Below are 19,962 nucleotides of genomic sequence, written 5' to 3'. Positions count from 1 at the left end.
TCAGGTCAGCTGAAACACTCAGGTTATTTTAATCCGGGTTTACAAACCCACCTGATCTCAGCTGCATTTGAATTTTGTTCAGAAGTCCAAATCCATACGGCATTTTTTGAGACACTTTTTAATGTTCTCTGGTTTTAATCTTAAATCATGGTTTTATTTTTTTATCTTTTTAATGCTTCCTTTTCTTCTAATATAAATACTTTGAAATGTTGTGCACCTGTAATGTACTACAGTATACAAAAATTGGCCTTGTCTTGTGTATCCTCAAATTAATGGTGATTTGCGCATTTAATTTCCCTTCAGGGATTAATATAGTATATAAAAAAAAGTATATTCAAAATAATATATTGGTAGATATACGATTAAAGAGTAGTAGTGCATTTGTTACTTGATGTAGGTGTAAATTACAAATGTAAGTAGATTTTAGTGAGATTTCCATTCATTAAGTGTATGAAAATTCTCTGTAATTTGCATAAATCAAATTTAATTAAGGTCAAAGGCTCCTGAAGGTGATGCCATGAATATTAAAGGTCCTCACCACCTGGCTCACAATTATATTAGATTTTAATGACAAAGCTAGCAATAATAAAATTTACTATGTCCAGACGTAATGTTTAAGTCTTTGTGGGCTGTGTTGGTGTGGACGGATCACAACTACAGGATCAGAAAGAAAAGCAAAGATTTCAGCCTGTCTGTAGTTGAAGGTGTGTGTTGGTCCCAGACAGTGGATCATTAGAACATTGGAGTCCAGGCGTCGCGTTCACCACCTGCTCTCCTGCTGCCTCAGGTGTTCGGAAACATTGAGCTGATTGAGGAGACGGCAATAAATCACCACAACAACTTCCAGACCTTTTTGCAGGCCCTGACCCTCCTATTCAGGTAGCACTGCTTCCATATTCTAAAAATGAATACGAACAGCGTTTGCTTTCCCTGACGTACCCGTGTGGACCTTCACTGCCATTTGTGTGCTTCTCAGGAGTGCGACAGGTGAGGCGTGGCATGAGATCATGCTGGCGTGTCTCAGTAACCGGCCGTGTGATCGCCTCTCAGGAACCGTCGGGAAGGAGTGTGGAAGTGATTTCGCCTACTTCTATTTTGTGTCCTTCATCTTCCTCTGCTCCTTCCTCGTGAGTATCGGCCTCATGCTGTGATGCCGTACACCGGCCTGTTAACTACCACTGACACTTGAATTAACTTTAGGTCATTACAACTAATGTTTAATGATTTCATTTATATCCTGATTTTTAGAAGGCAGCAGAAGGTTTGACATTTATTTTTCACCAAATTGAAACTCAGTGTGCATTTTATCCATAAATGTATATATAGAGAGATTTTTTGTATTAAGCACAGTTAAAAAAAAATCTTCCAGTTGTAAAGAAAAAAGAAGGGAAAACACTGTTACTCATATAAAAAAATAGAACCAGATAACAGTACAAAGCCGTTTTTACATAAAGAAAAAACAAGTGGATTCAGTTTTCGATCAAATACCAATTTAAACAACAGCTGCTTATAAAGATTATGTAAAATGTTCAGCAGTACAATTAAAGAAAGTTACATTTCTAGTTTTCATACTAAAATGATTCAAAGTTCCGAAGTGCCAATATTTAGTCTCAATAATATCTTCAATAATCAATTAAAGGAATTTAAAGAATTTTTATCCTCCATGTTTTCTTTATTATTATTATTTTTTAACTAAGTGTTGATCATATTGTTTTTTCTCTAGATGCTGAATCTATTTGTCGCCGTCATCATGGACAACTTTGAATATTTGACCAGGGATGCTTCCATCCTGGGGCCGCATCACCTCGATGAATTCATCCGCGTGTGGGCGGAGTACGACCCCGCTGCCTGGTGAGCGGTTCCCGATTATAGTCCACAGTGTTGGGGTGTGTGAGTGTGTGGGGGGGTTAATAGGGAGGTGTGAAACGGCAATGGAAGTCTTCCTTCTAAGTTCCGGCAGGATGACTCCTCCACTGTGACGCGAAACTGGAAAAATTCCATCTTGGCATTAAAGCTTGAGCCTGGAGTTATGTGTGGTGGGTGACGAGCACCCCCACCACCACCCCCTCCCATCAGATAAACTGATGAATGTAAATCCACCGTTCCGCCTGGTGTCCGCTCAGCCCTCGGGTGTCGCTGCGTGACGGCGCTCCAAAGCCTGTCCGCCCGTCTCCCTGACGTGAAGAGAAAGCATTCCTGTTTGTTTTAGGGGCTGATCTGCTCCTCACATCCACACTGTTTATCTTGGCTAAAGCACAATAATAGTTCTGACAATGTGAGGCGTAATCTCACACAGATTATGTAAGGCTCATTAAGTTTTAAAGAAGGCTCCTTGTCAGGGACTCCAGGAGAGGTGAAAATATATAAATTTGCCATCTCCTGGCAGACATTACGGGGGAGGCTTCATTATTTATTCCATCCAATATAAATCAGCTGAGAGGCTCAGAGAGGTGCCGACAGTTGCGCTCATTGTATGATAACTGCTTTGACTAATTTACATGCTGCAAGGAATGCACACAAAGCTTGTTCTTTTTGACTGGATTTTTTTGCTTTATATCAAAATTATTCATATATGATTTATTTTAAATTATTTATTAAACACTCAAAGATCGATCCTGTGTGAGTGAAAGGACCTCCGCAGTTTACAAACACTATTTTGTTTGTTGTTTTGACGCTTTTGTGAGAAAAAGGAAAGATGAGAGTTGTCATTTAATACTCATAATGATGAAACTACGGAAGGGGATCTGTGTGTCTGTCTGCCTGTCTGTCTGTCTGTCTGTCTGTCTGTCTGTCTGTCTGTCTGTCTGTCTGTCTGTCTCTGCATGTGTCTGCCTATCTGTCCGCCTGTCTGTCAGCATGTATGTATGTGTCTCTTGTGTCTCTTTTTTTTTTGAAAGTTAACTCAAAAGAATTTCTATTTGTTTGTCTCCATGGTTACAGTTTTAATTTAGGTTCATTTAGTGAGTGAAGAGGATTTCTAGCGTGATAGTATCACATAACTTTATGTACTGGAGAGGAGCCTGTGGATACGTTCAGTATGTTTTCTAAATTAAAAGTTTTTTCAGATGAGCCATTAAATGGAACAACTAACAAGTTTTTTTTTCTGTTTCCTGTGTATTTAAAATGTGGATTCTAGTATTATTACATTTAATATGGTTAACCCTGATAATAGTAACTGAATCGTAAATGAAATTAGATTAGATTACAGATTAAAATGTACAGTAAAAGCAAAAGAAATCAATTTAATTAAATTTCAGAAAATTGTATTTAATTCCTTACATCCCGGAAATTACTTCTAAAATACACAGAAAAATTCAGAAAGCCTGGGGATTTTTGTTATAGATGCAGTGGATGTCATGAAATCACCTGTGAACTAACCTCTTGAACATGTGTTATGTTTTTCAGCGGGAGGATTTGCTATCAGGATATGTACAAATTGTTACGTTTTATCTCGCCTCCTCTGGGCCTGGGGAAGAAGTGCCCTAACAGGGTGGCTTATAAGGTTTGCACTCCCACACAGTCCTTTGGTTTCCAAAGGGACTGTGATGACGTTTGGACTGTGACTGTCCGTTGTCATTCCCTGCGGTGCCAGAGAATGACCTAACAAACATGCATTGATACTCCACTAACCAGCTGGCAGGTAACCATCGTGAGTGAAGGAAACAACGCCACAAGTCAGGCTCCAACATAAAGCACAAAATGTCTGAGAGATGACTATTCTGCTCCCATACACACAAGTGAAAAAACAGTGTGGTAAGGAGAGAGCATTGTGTTCTTTGTTTCCACTTTGGTTACTGATTCTGCTTCTTAGCATGCTGAGAAATGTGGGCATCTTCAAGGAGCAGTCCACAGAAGATCTGTCTTTTGGGTCATAGATAATAACCCCTTTTGAAAGATGGCTCTGAACACTTTGTAGCTGAGGACAGTCACTGAGTCAAAAAGACAAGTCCAGTGATATTCAAAGTCCACTCCTGCTGCATAAACCAACATTGTTATAGCCTGGAAATAAATTTAAAAAAAGTTTAGAGGGAGTTAAAAAATTAAAAGCTGGTCATATCAGCTTGCTTTAAAGTGGAATTTCAGCTGTTGATAATGGTAAATGTATGAAATTTATATATATATATATATATAAAAAGGAGACATCTCTGGTTCTGCTGAATCAGTTGGTGTCACCTTTTCTCAAAATTGCCCAGAGTGAATTCAGCAGGTTTATACAAGAAAAAAAATGTTGGTAGTCTTGTCAATGAATGGGACGTTGTGTTCTTAGATAGTGTTGAATGCATTCCCGTTAAAGCTGCTCGTAGTGAACACTAAATACAGCATGAACCCCATTCTTCAAAATCTTATGTATAAAATCATTTTGTTGGTTTTGAGCTTTAGAGGATTTTATTTTCATTGGTATTTTATATACAGAAGTATTTTTGGGTCAAAGCCAACACAGCTTCTTGTTTTTTGGTATTCAGCTTCCCTAAAATAACTAGAGAAAACACAGCTTTAAAATAACTGTTTTATATTTTTTAAATTTAAAAGAAGGAAGGCTGATTGAGAGACATAACATTGATTATGTGCACACATTTTCATCAGATATTTGGTGGTTTGGGAGGAAGAGGGGGAAGGGTGATGGATATGGGGTAATGGGTGAGGGGTGGGGTTGTGTTGCTTGGAGTGGTTGGAGAATTTCTTTACATCTGAGACTTTGGAGCCATCTTTCATGTGGTGAGCTTGATTTTCAAAAGATGCATTTTCACAGGAGTAATCCTTCAAGATAAAATACTCTCATCGTCCACCAGGATCCCTCCATCCATTATCTCTGCACAGGGAATACTCTGGAGCATCCTTCCATCTTTTCTTTATGGGATGGCATTCCAGATCATGATATCCTAGAAATCTCAATAACAAAAGATTTCTGTGTTTTCCTCTCCTTCCCCTCCCATTCTCTCTTTTTGGATTTTTCTACTTTCTGTGATGATGTAACCCCCCGCCCCCTCCCTACACCTTTTAATCCTAACATCTCCTCACCTGGGAAATCTTCATTCCTCCTCCCATGGGCTCCTACCATCCTTCCCACCGGGAAGCGGGCGCATGAGTTACCGTGACATGTACGAGATGCTTCGCGACATGTCTCCTCCTCTAGGTTTGGGAAAGAAATGTCCCTCCCGAGTCGCCTATAAGGTAGAAATACTCCATCCTGTTCCGACACCCCTTTCTCCTTTGAGTCACTGCTGGTTCCCTGCTTCCGAGTCAAACATCTTCAGGCTTTTGTCGTTGTTCTGCAGTCGGTATCCTCTGGCCTGCTTTTGTCTTGTTTTTTTATTCTTTCTGTCTATCTATTCTGTGTCCTCATCCCACTCTTTGAGAATCTGCTGTTTGCTCTGATCACCTGTTGGAGTGCCATGAAACACAGATACGAAAATAGATCGTAGACATCTCTGAATTGAAATGATTGCACAAGCTGCTGGTTAAAAATCTATATAAAATACTGAAACAGAACCTTTATGTGTGGTTGAAAGCGCTAGAAAAGAATTAAATGTTTTTAATTGCCTTCTATCACTTCTTCTACTTCTAACCTCTCCTGGCTCATAATTTTAGCTTTAATGATTATTTGGAATTTGAATCAGCCTTGCTGAGCCGCATAAAGATAAACCTCTAGACTTTCAGCCTTCTGGATATCGACCAAATGATATCATTCGATTTTTTAACATTACATTTTTGGTCAACATTGTAGGTCCTTAGAGGATGAAGCTCAGTAATGATGGAGATAAATAGTTCCTCAATGAGATTAACAAGTATAGGATGATTATAGTTACTATCTATATCACCGTCAACATATGTGATTTGTGCACTACTTATTTAGGACCTTAGTTTATAACTAAATTTGTCTAAATCCGGAGGTTTGCACCAACACTTACAAATTGTGGAAAAAAAGCATGAAGATAGGAAGTTGCAAGTGACACTCGATGATGAAAAGTATAGATAAAATACTATTGAACAGAATAAAATTTCGGAAAAGAAGCTCGGCTCCAAAAGTAGCTCTGTAAACAGATGACAGAATATTCAAAATCACATTTGAAGAACATTGGTGGCAGGGTTTGGAAAAAATAACACGTTATTATCCTCGGGATGTTGTCCAGATTCATATGCTAATCAGGATTTCACGAGGGATTTCTCGACGTCTCAGACCCCCTTTTACTAAGTTTTCATTCACTGACTTTAATGAAGGAAAAGCTTACATATCTGTCCAGTGATTATGTGCTAGACTTATGCCAGGGTTAAGTGGGAATCGAGTACGTAGTCCCTGCAGCAGCTGCTTTCCTCCTTGCAAACACTTTTATATGTGAGCCATAGACGTCGTAGTGGCTCACATATAAAGCAGCCAGGGTTAAAAATGTTTCTGACTGATGTGGGTGCATCTCCAAATATAACTCGGGTTTTTATGAATCAACAGAGAAATACATGAGCAAAGGCACACAGAGAGCAGCAGTGCGCTTCAGATCAAGGACGACATCGTTTCCCCATCTCTATTTTTTATTTTTTCCCCCCTCCCACTGAATCCACAGGGTTGACTTCTCCTCCTAATGAAAACATCTCTCCCCGACAGTCACAATTGTCCCCGCCACCCTCTAGTTTCCCACTTTTATGCCCCCGTGTTCAGGATGAGCATCTTTCTCTCTTTTGACCCTTATTTCTTTCTCCTCTTGAGGGATTTGTATCCTCTTTTCTCTTTCTTCCACCTTCACTGCGTGTGTTTGTTTGTAGCATGAATAGTCTGTGCCTGCGAGCACACGTCCTCTACATGTGTGCTTTTTGATTTTTAAAAAAAAATTTGTCTGATACTCATGTGGGCAGCTGCCATTCTTATGCTTCCTGAGAATAAAACCCACACATAGATGAAGCATGACATCCAGCCAAGACACTTTCCCTTCTCCCCCTCTTGTTCCTCATCTCTCATCTCTCCATCTGTATTGTTTTTCTCCTGCAGTGAATATATTTTAGTTTATGTCCACCTTGAGAAAAGGGAAACCTTCAGCTAGAATTTTCATTGTCAGAAATGTTTTTGATGTTCTTTTTCTCCATTGATCAAGATTTTATATCTATTGCATGGCTCCACTAATCCCACAAACCTCATTGTGGATGTCATGTATCACATGCATGAACGTATGAATCATTTAGCTGCAGCACCGATCCAAAAGCCTTGCATGCAACACATCTATGCAGATCAGTTTTTACCTCCTGTATACCTGATGGCTTTTAAGTTTAACAATCTACTGTAGAAATACTGATGAATTAATAATGGACACTGTGTGCCATAGAGTAATTATTCTGACTGCATTCAGTTTAGTGTGACCGTAAAGATTGTAACTTATAATCAAACCATTCAAACCAAATACAAATTAAAACATTTTTAGATCATAAAATGACAGAAAATAGTTTTTAAAAAAGCTGAATTGGACATTTTTGTTACTTATTTTGTTCAACAAACAGCCCCAAACCCAAAGATATTTAACCGTTAATGACATGAAACAAAAAAAATGAAGAGTATATCCTCAAATTGGCCAGTCTAAGATCTGCAAATGTTTGATTTACCCATAAACCACCATTCACCTGTACCGTTTCAAGTTTATCTCTTCACCAACATACATAACCCATATACACAGGGATTCATACCCAGCTGATAGATGAACACACACACACACACACGCACGCACGCATGCACGCACACACACACACACACACACACACACAAGCTTACTCACTTGCTTGATAAAGAAGAGGACCTCCTCCTCCTCTTGATAGCCTCTGTCAATCACAGACAGCTGGTAAAGAGCTTCTCCAGCCTTTGGGCTGTACCCCATGATGGGGGGGGGGGGCAGAAGCTACACCCTTCCTTGTGGATGAGATAGATAGAGCCTGACTGCCTCTTCTTGTTGATGATGAAGTGGTTCTCGGAAAATTTAGGTATGCAAGGTCTTCTTGTGTTTGCAAAGCCTCTTTCTGCCCCTCCCAGCAGAGGTTGAGAGAGTTAAAGCTGAGTTTGCTAATAGGATGCCAAGGGAACAGTCTGGACAGATCTGGAACAAGATGAGGGCTCAGCTCCGCTCCTTAGGACTAGGTCTTGGTCTCTGAATGATCAGATCTATTGCTTTCTAGAAATGTGTCTGCTACACTCCTTCCTGGGTGTGCATGGACTCCAACTCCAAGAGCACCACACCGCTATCACTGGAGAGCTACCAGTTCTTCAAACCAATGAATTGGCAAGTCTAAACCTGTCAGGTGGCATTTTACCTGAGGAGTAGCAAAAGATCAGTGAGTACATGAGAAGCTTTGCAGATTGAGCCCAAAATACAGCAGTGTTGGGTCCTGATCAGTGGCAATGTAGGCCGACTGCCCTGTAATGGTGCTTGACCTGCACATCCAGACAAGTCAAGTCTGCTAACTTGTATGTTTTAAGCAAGGATGTCACACACACATCACTGGGGTAATTCTACATGCATATAGGATAGTGATATCTGCTCTGCATGTATATTTACTGGACTTTAATAAGGGCGGCCCGATTGTGCATTGGGCAGCGCTGTTGCCTCATGGGCCGCATTCCATTTCTGTGTGGAGTTTAAATGTTCTCCCTGTGTCTGTGTGGGTTCTTTCTGGGTTCTCCGGATTCCAAGCTGATCTCTTGCCCATAGTCGGCTAGATAGGCTTCAGCTGACCTACAAGGTGGATAAGTAGCTGTGGACGATTACGATCATCTGAGTTACGAGAAAATGGATGGAAGATTCTAATTACTGAAGGGGTTTAGCATCTCTACCACATTCTTTCAAACTAGATGGAGTTTAGCATTAGTGGTCACTTCAGCATGAGTCAGAATAATCCATTTCATCTGTCAATTTGGGATGAATCACTGTACATTTGGAGTGTGTGTAACTGTGGTAAAGGTGTGGTAGCCTTTGAGTAGACAGGGTTTCTGACTATGGTAATAATAGTAAAGTAATAAAGTTCACAGAAATAATCATGTAACAAACAATGTAACAAAAATGGGGGAAAAATACACAAGTTGTCTCAATTCATGTCATTATGTTAATAATCTTTGGGTTTAGGAAATAATTTTGGCTCATATTGATATCGCTAATCCAGCCCTCTTTCAAGGAGCTGTTGACTGTCCTGGTTCATCGCCCCCTCCCGTTTGCTTCTCTTCCTCTCAGCGATTAGTGAAGATGAACATGCCCATCGCCGATGACAACACCGTGCATTTCACCTCCACACTGATGGCCCTGATTCGCACAGCCCTGGAGATCAAACTGGCATCTGGTGAGAGACTGAAACCACAAAATCCAGAATCCCTTGCGGCCGGTCTGACAGCTCTGATTAATGCGAATAGCGGCCGTTGCACTGGTGTATATGGGATGTGACATGTTTGCCTGGCTCATCTCCAGGGGTTCTGGCACAACGTTTGTGCGACGCTGACCTAAAGAGGGAGATAAACCGAGTCTGGCCCAACTTGTCGCAGAAGACTGTTGACCTGCTGGTGACGCCACATAAATGTGAGCTTCAGCTCTGATCAGATGCAGTGAGCTCTACTGAAACACATTTGCACATCAGCTAAGTTCGCATTTGTTTGAAGTTTCAGTTATAAGTTTTTCTCTTTGCTTTCTCGATTATCTACAGTATATCTTGCTTTGTAGTTAAACTTATTATACATACATATGGGTTTGGCTATTGAATCCAAAAATGTAAAATATAGTATGATTTGTTCATTCTAACCAGTAGAAATTTATGACACAATGGTTTGTTTTAGAAACTAGTTAACTGATGATTAACCACTTGTGGACTTGATTTTTTAAGTCTTTTAGGATTAAATTTAAAACTAAACTCTGCCAGGTGGACACATCCTTATTATTTTATCTTAAACTGGGCCCTAAAAGTTATCTTTATTCAAAACAATTCAAAAACTCAAACTAAAAGTTACTCAGACATTCTCAGCTTGGTTTAGTGAATCAGATGCAGCGATGATCTGTGTTCTTTCCAGACATCAACACACACACATAGACACACAACAAACTAGTTGATGAGGCATGGATCCCTCACAGTGTTTGTTTCTGCTCAGCCTCAATGACCAAACCTTTGCACGTTCCTTTCTGTGTATTTTGTTGCTTGTGTGGCGCCATCTACTGTCCACGTGTAGAAACTGTCTCTCACTTTGCTCTCTCCTTCAGACAATGAGCTGACTGTTGGGAAAGTCTATGCAGCGTTTATGATCTTTGACTACTATAAGCAGAACCGGGCCAAGAAACTCCAGCAGCAGCAGTCTTCAGGTGGACCTCAGGTATGTAAAAAAACAAAGACGTACAGCACAGGGGTGGATTGTGAAGGTAATCCTTATGGCAAAAAGACAAATTTGAAATTAGCTGCTTGTTGGGATCCTTAGGTATATACATGATTTTCTGTGGCTAACATAATAAATTACGATCCAGTGATATTTAAGAGACTCAAATGTTCAGCTCTATTTTGTATGAAAACATCAATCATTAATCCAATCCATGAGTAAGCTTTATTCTAAATATCAGATTAAAGATATATAGAATAAGGTTTGTTAATTTTGTTAAATCTAGATTACTTTTTAAAAAAATTTTATCAGAATTTTTCTCATTCAAATTTGTGTCATATAACAATGGCAGTAATCTGCTTCTTTGCCTATCACTGATTTCAAAATATAAACAAAATAAATTCTGAAAGCTGAAAATGAGCAGAAATAAAATGATGAATCATGTGATCAAACCAGAATAGTGACTTTTTCCATTTTTTGGTCCTGCAGAGTAAACTGGGGACGTTGTTTCGTCCTGTGCTGCCCCTGACTTACATACCGGAGGTAGAACTACCGTTCCTCAGCCCCAAGCAGCCCCTTCCTCCACAGACTGAACCAGAGGCCAAAGCGGAGCCACAAGCGAGCATCACCACCTCCACATCCACCTCCATCACCACCCCCACCCCCACTACTACGGCTGCTACACCCACCACTACCAGGGACCTGATGTGAGCGACTCTGTTATTTTACCTACAGCACAGTAGAGACTCAATGAATCCCCATTTACTGACTTTGTAATATTATTTTCAAGTATAAGATAATATTTTTTGGACATTTGAGTGAGTTTGTAATAATTACAGAGTTCATGTATGTGTTCTTTAGAAAGTAAATTTGAATTAAAAAGGTTACACAAATAGAAAATTACATCTATGAATAAAAGTATAATAAATAAAAATATGTAAATAAATATATAAAGAAAAGTTAAATACATGGATGATCAAATAATTACATAAAATTTAAAGTACAATTATCTAAAAATAATAATAATAAATATAAACGTTTTTTTTCATTACTTTACATTATTAGTAACTTGATTATTTAAATTTTCTGCACTATTACATGTATGTTTAAATCTGTGTGTACATCTGGAAAGTTTTGGCACTACTAAAATCTATGTATGACTATGTGAGAATTGTCATCATGTCAGCATCATCATGTTGTGGCCATAGTGGAACATGTACACACAAAACAACAACAACAACAACAAAACCAAACAAACAAAACTAAAACATCAATCTTTTGCTACCATTCAAGCTTCTAAATCACATGTTCCTCCCCTCAGACCCCCAGTACTGAAATCCAAGACTTTTCGCATTATCCTCCTTACAAACACAAAAACACATACAACGATCACATGTCCATGTCTAAGCAGTAATTAGGCACTAAAGTCCACTGAAATCATAATAAAATGGTGTTTCTACACTTTTTCTACGGGTATACCGTACCAGTCAGAGCTTTTTTGTGTGTTTGCACACAGACCAAACCAGAGGAGCGCCATGAGACATTCTCAGTCCGGAGATGTTTCTCAGGCAACGCAGAGACCCAAAGGTCGAAGGAAGCTTCAGAGAGGCCAGTCAGAGGATGTGCCGTATTCCTCCAAACCTCAGGTACGACGGCAACCACCTGAACAATTCCATCATCTTAAGGTTATTCTAAATGTAGACACGACTTCTTCTGCTTCTTTACCTTTCAGGAAGTGGTTGAACTGAAGCCAGTGGAGAACAGTTCAGACCTAGAGGGGTATCCAAGCCTGGAGGGCCACTGCAGAGCAGCTTCTCTGCCTCGACTCAACGCTGAGTACTACGTAAGGCCTCCACTGCTCCACTGCTGGTTGTTGATCCCAATCACTGCTGTGTCCAAACAGACATTCACACAGATCATACAGAAACTGTGGATATTTTAATATTCCAACAGTGGATTCTGTGATGTAAAGAAACAAAATAGAAATACTGAAATTGGTAAATCGGTTAGACAAAACAGACAAATGAGTTTGGAAAAATTGTAAAAATGGAAAGTAAAGCGGATGCAAAGCTTTGGTAGGTCGCTCAGTGTCAGTTCACATCAGTCCAATGTGCTGAACCCAACCTCAACACAGCTTTGTTTTGCAAAAACTAAAATCTCTCCTCCAAGTGGATGATCATAGCATTAATTTCATGCACTGACATGTTTGGTAATACACAGAAGAAGGCAGAACACTTCTGAAGACTGAATGTATGCTTTCGTTTCAGCATGCGTTCTAAAAGTGATCTGACAGTCGTGCTGCTTTGAAGGATTGTTCCTCCAGGTTGATCTTCTCTCAAGGGAATGGATCAGCACTTAAAAAGGCTGAATACCATTTTTGTGTCTCTACAGCAAAGAGTTGCTTTAATTATTAAGTTACCTCATCCCTCCAGTTTTGATGCTATACTGGACTAATCAGCTCCTGGCTCTTACTCTGAACACAACTCCTGCACACACACACAAACACACACACACACACACACACACACACACACACACACACACACACACACACACACACACACACACACACACACACACACACACACACCTAATTTAACTCTGGTTAAGAAACTAACAAGGCATATATGCTTATGTTAAAGTCCAAATACTGACTTACTGAAGACAGTGGTTTCATGATGAGGATGAATGGTGTGAGCTGTTTCTTCATCAAATATTACATCTACATTTGGTTGACCCAACAATAATTCTGTAATAAAGGAAAAACGATCAGATGATGCCAAAATATTGTTTGACAGTATATAATCTGTCTTCATCCACGAGGCTGCAAGTAACCAGATTGGGTAGATACTGTATATATAGATATATCTGTCAACATGCTAATCTGATCCTATTCATTACATTAGCTGAATTACTCAAATTTCATTGGTCAAAATCCAGAGAATGAGTTAAGATGACCTCAGGTAGAGTATAGCTAGAGGTAATGCGTCATCAGTTTAAGTTGCTTACAGTATTCACAGATAGAGGAATAGGACTGAGTCAGGCCAGCAGTAGAATGTCAGTTGTTTTCCTACATGTTTGAATGACCTGTTCTTTATCATACTCCTTTAGACTTTAGTGGCTGCTCCTGACTGCTACATATGGATGTCTCCGTCCACCATCTGTTACCTGAACTGTTCCACCTGTCCGATGGTGTCCGTTCAGCGTCACTCTTTGTGTCGATGTATTTGTGCTTTCCTCATATTTATGTTGCATTTTGAAGTCTGGCTCTGTTTTACTCTCTGTCTCTTAAAGGGATCAGGCTGGTGTTACGTTACGTTTTCATTACTATTAAAAGCCAACTGTGTGTTGGTCTGCTTCTCGATACTTCCTGGTTTCTGATTTCAAAATTGGTTCACTATTACTTTCTATTTTAGATGGAAAAGTAAACTGGGAGAAGAAAATCTTCCCCCAGAATTTGCTGGAGCTGCACCCTGATCTTGATCTGCCTTAAAATCTTTAATTCCTTTAAAATCTTTATAAACTTCTATTGTCGTTGTTAACTAACAAATAAACCACTAGTCTCGGTGGACTTGATGTTTCCTAAAATTGTTGGGGCTGCAATCGTGGTCATTTCCTTTCATGTTTCACAAGCATAAATTAAAAATCATTTAATTTTTAGCTTTTTACACACAACAGCCAAAGACTGGAGTGGTGCCTTTTTTTAATTTTTATTTCCATGTTTATGATTTGAACTCATTTTCTCAATGACAGTTTCCAGTGCTGCTCAGGATTTTGTAACAAAAGGTTGTGCTAACATCTTTCACTCAACAGCACACTGTTGAGATTATTTGATATTCGGGAAATGTTATTCATTTTTTCAATCCCAAGCAATGATTTTTATTGCTAAAGCATTTATGAGTAAACTACCCCTATACATTTCAAATTCACTTTCCTACCATGACAGTTTTTACAGGACTAGGTAATCAGGAAAATCCCTGCTAATCCCTGTTGGGACGCCAACAAGAACAGAACTTTTATCGTATGCACCAATTTCAATTTTGAATCACTTCCATTTCTCAATACTTTTTAAAAGTTTTTTTTACTCCTGTCCCTTTTTAGCTGTATTTGTCTGTCTGTATTTGTTTGTTATACCTCTCTTTTATCTAGTGTACTCTAGTGTGTAGTGTGCCACTTATGGTGTAGTCTGTGGCCTCGTCTTGTCTATTGTATAACTCCTTGCCGTCTGTCTTTGCCACGACTCCCTAGGAGAAGAGTTATCGTGATTAACTGGGACTTTTTCCTGGTTAAATGAAGGTTAAATACAATATACTAAAACAGAATTTTTAAAAGTAGACATTTTCAGCAGATATGCATCAAGAATTTAAATTAAAACAGAACTTCATTAAGGTCTTTCTAACTGCGTTTCTCCAGTGAAATACACCTGTGACCGATCCAGACTACTTCATTCTAGTTTGAGTCAGGGTTGTGTCTTAAAATATGAGTGTGTTCATTAATAAGTGACCTTTGTGCCCCATTGATGAGCTTTAATTAGTTGTTGGCTCTTATGATCATATTAACTTACACTTGGGGAACGCAGAATATCACCAGCCTCATCCCGAGTCTCTCCTCTGCTCTTCTGTTCTCCCGTTCTCCTTCTTGAATGCCCACCGCTAATGTTTTGCCACCTTCCTCTTGTGTGTGCTGTCTGATAGCGGAGCCACCCTCGCCACGCCCCCGGGACCCACCTGGCAGTATGTACCACCTATTGTGCCACCTCTCTTTTCTCCTACTCCTCTTTACACCTTTTCTTATCTTTCTCATGTGTGTGTTGGCCTCCATGCGCTCCTCTTATCTCACTGCAGAGCTCACATCCTCCCATTATCACAGACAAAGTGACCCTCATACATTACACAACACACTGATCACGTTACAACAACACACACATTTTACATTACCTCCCAAGAATAGTATCCCTGACACTATATCCTGCTTTTCAGCCATTAAATACAGCAGTGAATTTGGTAAAATGTGATTGTGCTGTGAGTGTTGTTATGTAGTATGTAGTATTGTAGTAGTAATATAGTAATGTAGTACTGTGTATTTTTTCGTGACTAGGTATGTGATTGTGAAACAAGGCAGGGCCAGTTCTGCTGCCTTCTTGTTTTGAGATAACAATTTTTTTCTCAACTACTCCCCAAAACTCGTACAACCTTTTCCGTCATTTGATCTAATGTTCAGCCTTAAAATCTTATTTTTTAACAAACAACACAAAACAATGGAAGCAAAACAAATCAACAAATCTCCCTTTTATTCATTTATTTGCTTTAATCTGAAAAGACACTCTCATCCCAAGCATATGGCTTTTATCCAAAAAGTAAGATTTTAAGACTGCAAGATGGACAAATGACGATTGGTAATATGAATATTTTCTGCGATGTTGTGATAGTGTTTTCTGGGCTGTAGCTACAGGATCAACTGTGTGATCAGAACAAGAGGAACAGCTCAATCACCCGAAATCTGTCTGGGATGAAGCAACGAATGAAAATAGTATCTGTAATATATCGAGTGTCTTTTAATGAAATGATCAATAGTACTAGATTCCATTTAATCTAGATACATACTGATGGATTTGATTGAAATCTTCAGAAACAACACAATACTTCATAGTCACCAGCAGGTGGGGTGGTAACCAAGCTGCTGTTCTGGTTCTCCATCACAACAGTGTGTGTGACCTGAGCTGCACGGGTCAGTAAGATAAGAATTAGGTGGGGTGACTGTTGATGCTTCAAAGAATTAGAGGATTTAAGATATTATAATACATACTCAAGCCACTAAAATCTATCTTTAGTCATTTAAATATAATAATTCGACAACCTGTCACACGATACAGTAGCTCTGCTCAATGGTTCATAGTGTGATTGTGAATTTCAGTTTGTTCAGCCCAAAATGTTGCTGTTTTGGTTGATGCTCATCGCTCCCTCAGCTCAGTCTGGATGCATCAGGCAGTAGTTTTTCACAAAAATGCTTAAAAAAGAAGTTATATTAGAGTACAGTACATGTTCAGCCCCAGACAGCAGTCAGACACAGTAGACAAACACAGAGGAGTGTCTGACAGCTAAAGAGCCACTTATTAATGTCAGAAATAGCAGTATTTGATTTAATATGCATCACTCGGTCAGAAACAGGACTCCAAATGAATGCTAATGCTGCTCTGTAACCGTTGCTGCATGTTCAAGTCCAAAAAGTTCACCATGTCGTGTTCTCAACTTACTCTTACTTCTACTCCAGAAAGTCCCTCTCCTCCGTCCAGAGGAAATATATCAACCCCAGATAGATGTTCACCAAAACACACTCCTGAATGCATTAGAAAAGTTTTTCTGTTCTTTAAAACCCTGAAAATCAAACAGGACCAACTGGAGGTGCTCTTCAGCTGTTGGCTCACCGCTGCTCAGCTTGAAAAACCTCCTGTTATTCATATGATTCATATAAAATGTAGACCAACAAGCTTGAGCAACTAAAAGGTAGACATTCCCTATGAGTACCATCACGACTAGAAGTAATTCTAATGATATATACCAAAATATACCAGAGTTAGAGTTAGGGCTAAAAACTGTTCAGAGTCATCTCTAAGCCTCCCTCCTGCTGTGTTTTGATTCTTAAAACATTCATCTTTTTTACTAAAAAACTGTCTTCATGAAAAATATAACATTGACGTGAATCAGAACGATGCCTTTTCTTTCCGTGGTTACATGTGGCTTACTAAAAAAAAAAAAAAAGACAAATACCTAGTCCAAAGTCAACACCCCACCTCTTCTTTGTTCCTTATAGCTGACAAAATGTTGTGTAACAGTAAATATTCAAGTTTTGTTACATGTTTGTTTATTCTTTTCAAGCTTTATGATTTTCTACATTTGTGCCTGGACAAGAACGGGTGAATCGTCCAATCTTAAGTTTGAAGGTTGTCGTCCTCTGGTTGTGTCTTTTTTTTGTGTGTTGTGAATATTTTTGGTGGTCCAGTTCACCACGGTCAACCCTCTGTTATGTTTTCCTCACATCACTCCACGGTTTGCCTCTCGCTCTCAGCCAATAGTCGACCTCAGTCCGATCAGACGCTCGGCATCATCAGTGACTCAGCAGTACCGACAGGAGGTCATGCTGAAAGAGTATGACCTGGAGCGGCCCGGTTTGGCCCAGACCTCAATGGGGCCAGAGAAAGTCCAGGTCCAGGACAGAAGCCACCATCATCACCACCACCATCGCTGCCATAGACGCCGGGACAAGGAGAAAGAAAAGAAGCAGAAGTCTTTGGATAGAGCCACGTCAGTACAACCGTCAAGCACTGCTGGTAAGGAAACACGTACTTCCTCCACAGGAAAGATCTTGAACTGGTTGAATTCTTCAAGGCGTTCCTCATGCTGTCAGCAGCAAAATTAGGGTTCAGCGTCCAAGGAAAATAGTTGGAACTTTGTTGAATCGAACAGTATTGGTGTCCAACTGTTTTAATCCCTTCAGAGAAAACAAATTTGCAGTCAAACACTTAACAGATACTGAACACCCAACAGCCTCTATAGATGAACTGGGATCAGATTTTAGTGAAACAAGACGGAACTAATTTTGCTCAACTTCACTTCTAGTTATAAGTGAGATGGAAACAAACAATTAAAGTTTAACTCAAATGAAATGTCTGTTTTTTCCTGCTCTAGAATTATTATTTTTTTAAAAGTGGAGGGAAATGTATGCCCTTAACCCGTACTGTAATTATTTTGTTCCCATAGCGGCTTCTCAGAGGGAAGCAGCTGAAACATTTCCACATGCTTCGCTACTTCCTCCATGATTCATCTACACCACCATCAAGATGTATAACATGTCACTGTAAATGTCGTCTCACAGCACTTAAAACTTCCTTGTGTAATTTAGACTCATTCATTTAGTGCAGCATGCTTAATTAATATATTTCAGGAAGGAGACTATTCAGAGACAGTGACACACAAGACCTCCCCATCAGAAGACCTGGGTGTCTTAGATCGGATGCAGAAATTCTTTGTAGGATTAAAGTTCCATGATCACACACACACACACGCACGCACGCACGCACACACACACGCACGCACACACACACACACACACACACACACACACACAGTTTGTTGCACAGGTTTGGCAGCAGACACCGTTTCCCCATTCAAGACCAATTTTGAGGGTGTCTGGAAAAATGTTTTTAGAAATAAAACAGAATCTACTTCTTCACACTAGTTGCACGATGTCGCTGGAGCATAACAGTTTAGTGTAACTAACTACTTAATTTAACTACCTGGCATAACAATGTTTAGTGACAACATAATGAAATATAATATAAAGACATGTAATCTAGAGTAATGTAGTTTGGCCCGCCGGGAAAGATACAGAAGCAGTGAAAGCTTGGATTTGTGTGTTTTAGATCAGCAAAGACATTTTCTCCAAAAGCTGTTCCCTTCCCAGAGGAATGGTTCAGTTTGGAAAGACTTGTTTTAAACGGGAAATTAGGAACACAATGTTGAAAGGAATGCATGCATCCCTCTTTAAAGATGTCTTTGTGTGTATATGTGTGTGTGTGTGTGTGTGTGCGCGCGTGCGTGCGTGCGTGTGTGTGTCAAACTCAACACTTCACTAAATCATTCTTAAGTAAGAATATGGTGAATACTGACGAAATCCGAGTTATTGATGATCAAACCAGTAGGCAGACAAACCAAGATGGTTTTCATTTTTGTTTTCTTTTGTGATGAGTTGGAACAAAAACTTTTTTAAAAAATTTAATTTAAATTTACTGCTGTTGTAAAAGAGCGTTGTGGCGTCAGCATATGGCTGTTTCTAGCTATGCGTAAACACTTTTTCAAACATCTCTTGTATTTCAGTAAGACACATCAGAAAGCACACAATGTGTTCTTAATGCTGAGAAATCAATTTCCAAACTGAATCACCACAAAGGGAAACTGGAAGTAATAGCAAGATAAGTTTGAAGGAACACGCAGAAGCAGAAATGTGATGGATTATTATTTCACACAACTTGCATCATGGTGATACGTGTTCTCCCCCGTGCTGCTCTGCTTCAACCATCAGTGGAAGTAGAAGCTGCTTTTTGTGTTTACTCTGCTTAAAGACCACAGTGGACAGAGTAAGGATTTATGGGTAACTGACGGTGAGATAGCACACCATCCACCTGCCTCCTTTACAGTAGAAACAGCAAAAGAGTGAAGTTGAGTTTCACTACTCAAAGCTGGTGTTTGTCAGATTCCATCGGAATGATGAATAGGCTTCTGTTTTTTCTGTTATCGCAGTTTTTATCTGAAAACTGGCATCATTCCAGCTCTGGAGAGAGAAAAGACCACAATGCTCAGCTGTTTGCCACACACACACACACACACACACACACACACACCTGCACTTACGCACGCACGCACGCACACACACACATACACAGTGGCCAATGAAACTAGAATATATATCAAAATACACAGATAAGCACATTTATTCTACACTATTTGTGTAAGGGGGTAAGAAATTTATCCAAGCTAAATCTCACCTTTCTCTCCTTATTATTGATAAAACTAGGCAGTCAGAGACTGCAACATCCTGCGACACCCCTGAATTCAACATTTTACCCTGATCTGCACATTTTTGTGACT

The 19,962-nt window shown here is 39.5% G+C and overlaps 1 protein-coding gene across 3 annotated transcripts in view; it reads left to right on the top strand.

Annotated features, from left to right (window-relative positions):
- Positions 1–19,962, top strand: part of LOC137608134 (voltage-dependent N-type calcium channel subunit alpha-1B-like) — a 127,361-nt gene that overhangs the window by 102,416 nt on the left and 4,983 nt on the right. For 2 of the 3 annotated variants that reach the window (XM_068334212.1, XM_068334211.1), the window contains 12 exons: positions 788–879; positions 977–1,127; positions 1,724–1,851; positions 3,406–3,502; positions 9,198–9,303; positions 9,429–9,536; positions 10,209–10,318; positions 10,808–11,025; positions 11,835–11,964; positions 12,051–12,161; positions 15,013–15,051; positions 17,384–17,645. In XM_068334212.1, coding sequence (XP_068190313.1) covers positions 788–879; positions 977–1,127; positions 1,724–1,851; positions 3,406–3,502; positions 9,198–9,303; positions 9,429–9,536; positions 10,209–10,318; positions 10,808–11,025; positions 11,835–11,964; positions 12,051–12,161; positions 15,013–15,051; positions 17,384–17,645 — 1,552 coding nt within the window. Of the gene's footprint in view, positions 1–787; positions 880–976; positions 1,128–1,723; positions 1,852–3,405; positions 3,503–5,075; positions 5,173–9,197; positions 9,304–9,428; positions 9,537–10,208; positions 10,319–10,807; positions 11,026–11,834; positions 11,965–12,050; positions 12,162–15,012; positions 15,052–17,383; positions 17,646–19,962 lie in introns of all 3 variants that reach the window. The other variant, XM_068334213.1, reaches the window with a different exon arrangement.

The sequence above is a fragment of the Antennarius striatus genome, chromosome 15 (genome assembly GCF_040054535.1).
Source record: "Antennarius striatus isolate MH-2024 chromosome 15, ASM4005453v1, whole genome shotgun sequence".
NCBI lineage: Eukaryota > Metazoa > Chordata > Actinopteri > Lophiiformes > Antennariidae > Antennarius > Antennarius striatus.
This window is presented reverse-complemented; position numbering and strand designations above follow the sequence as displayed.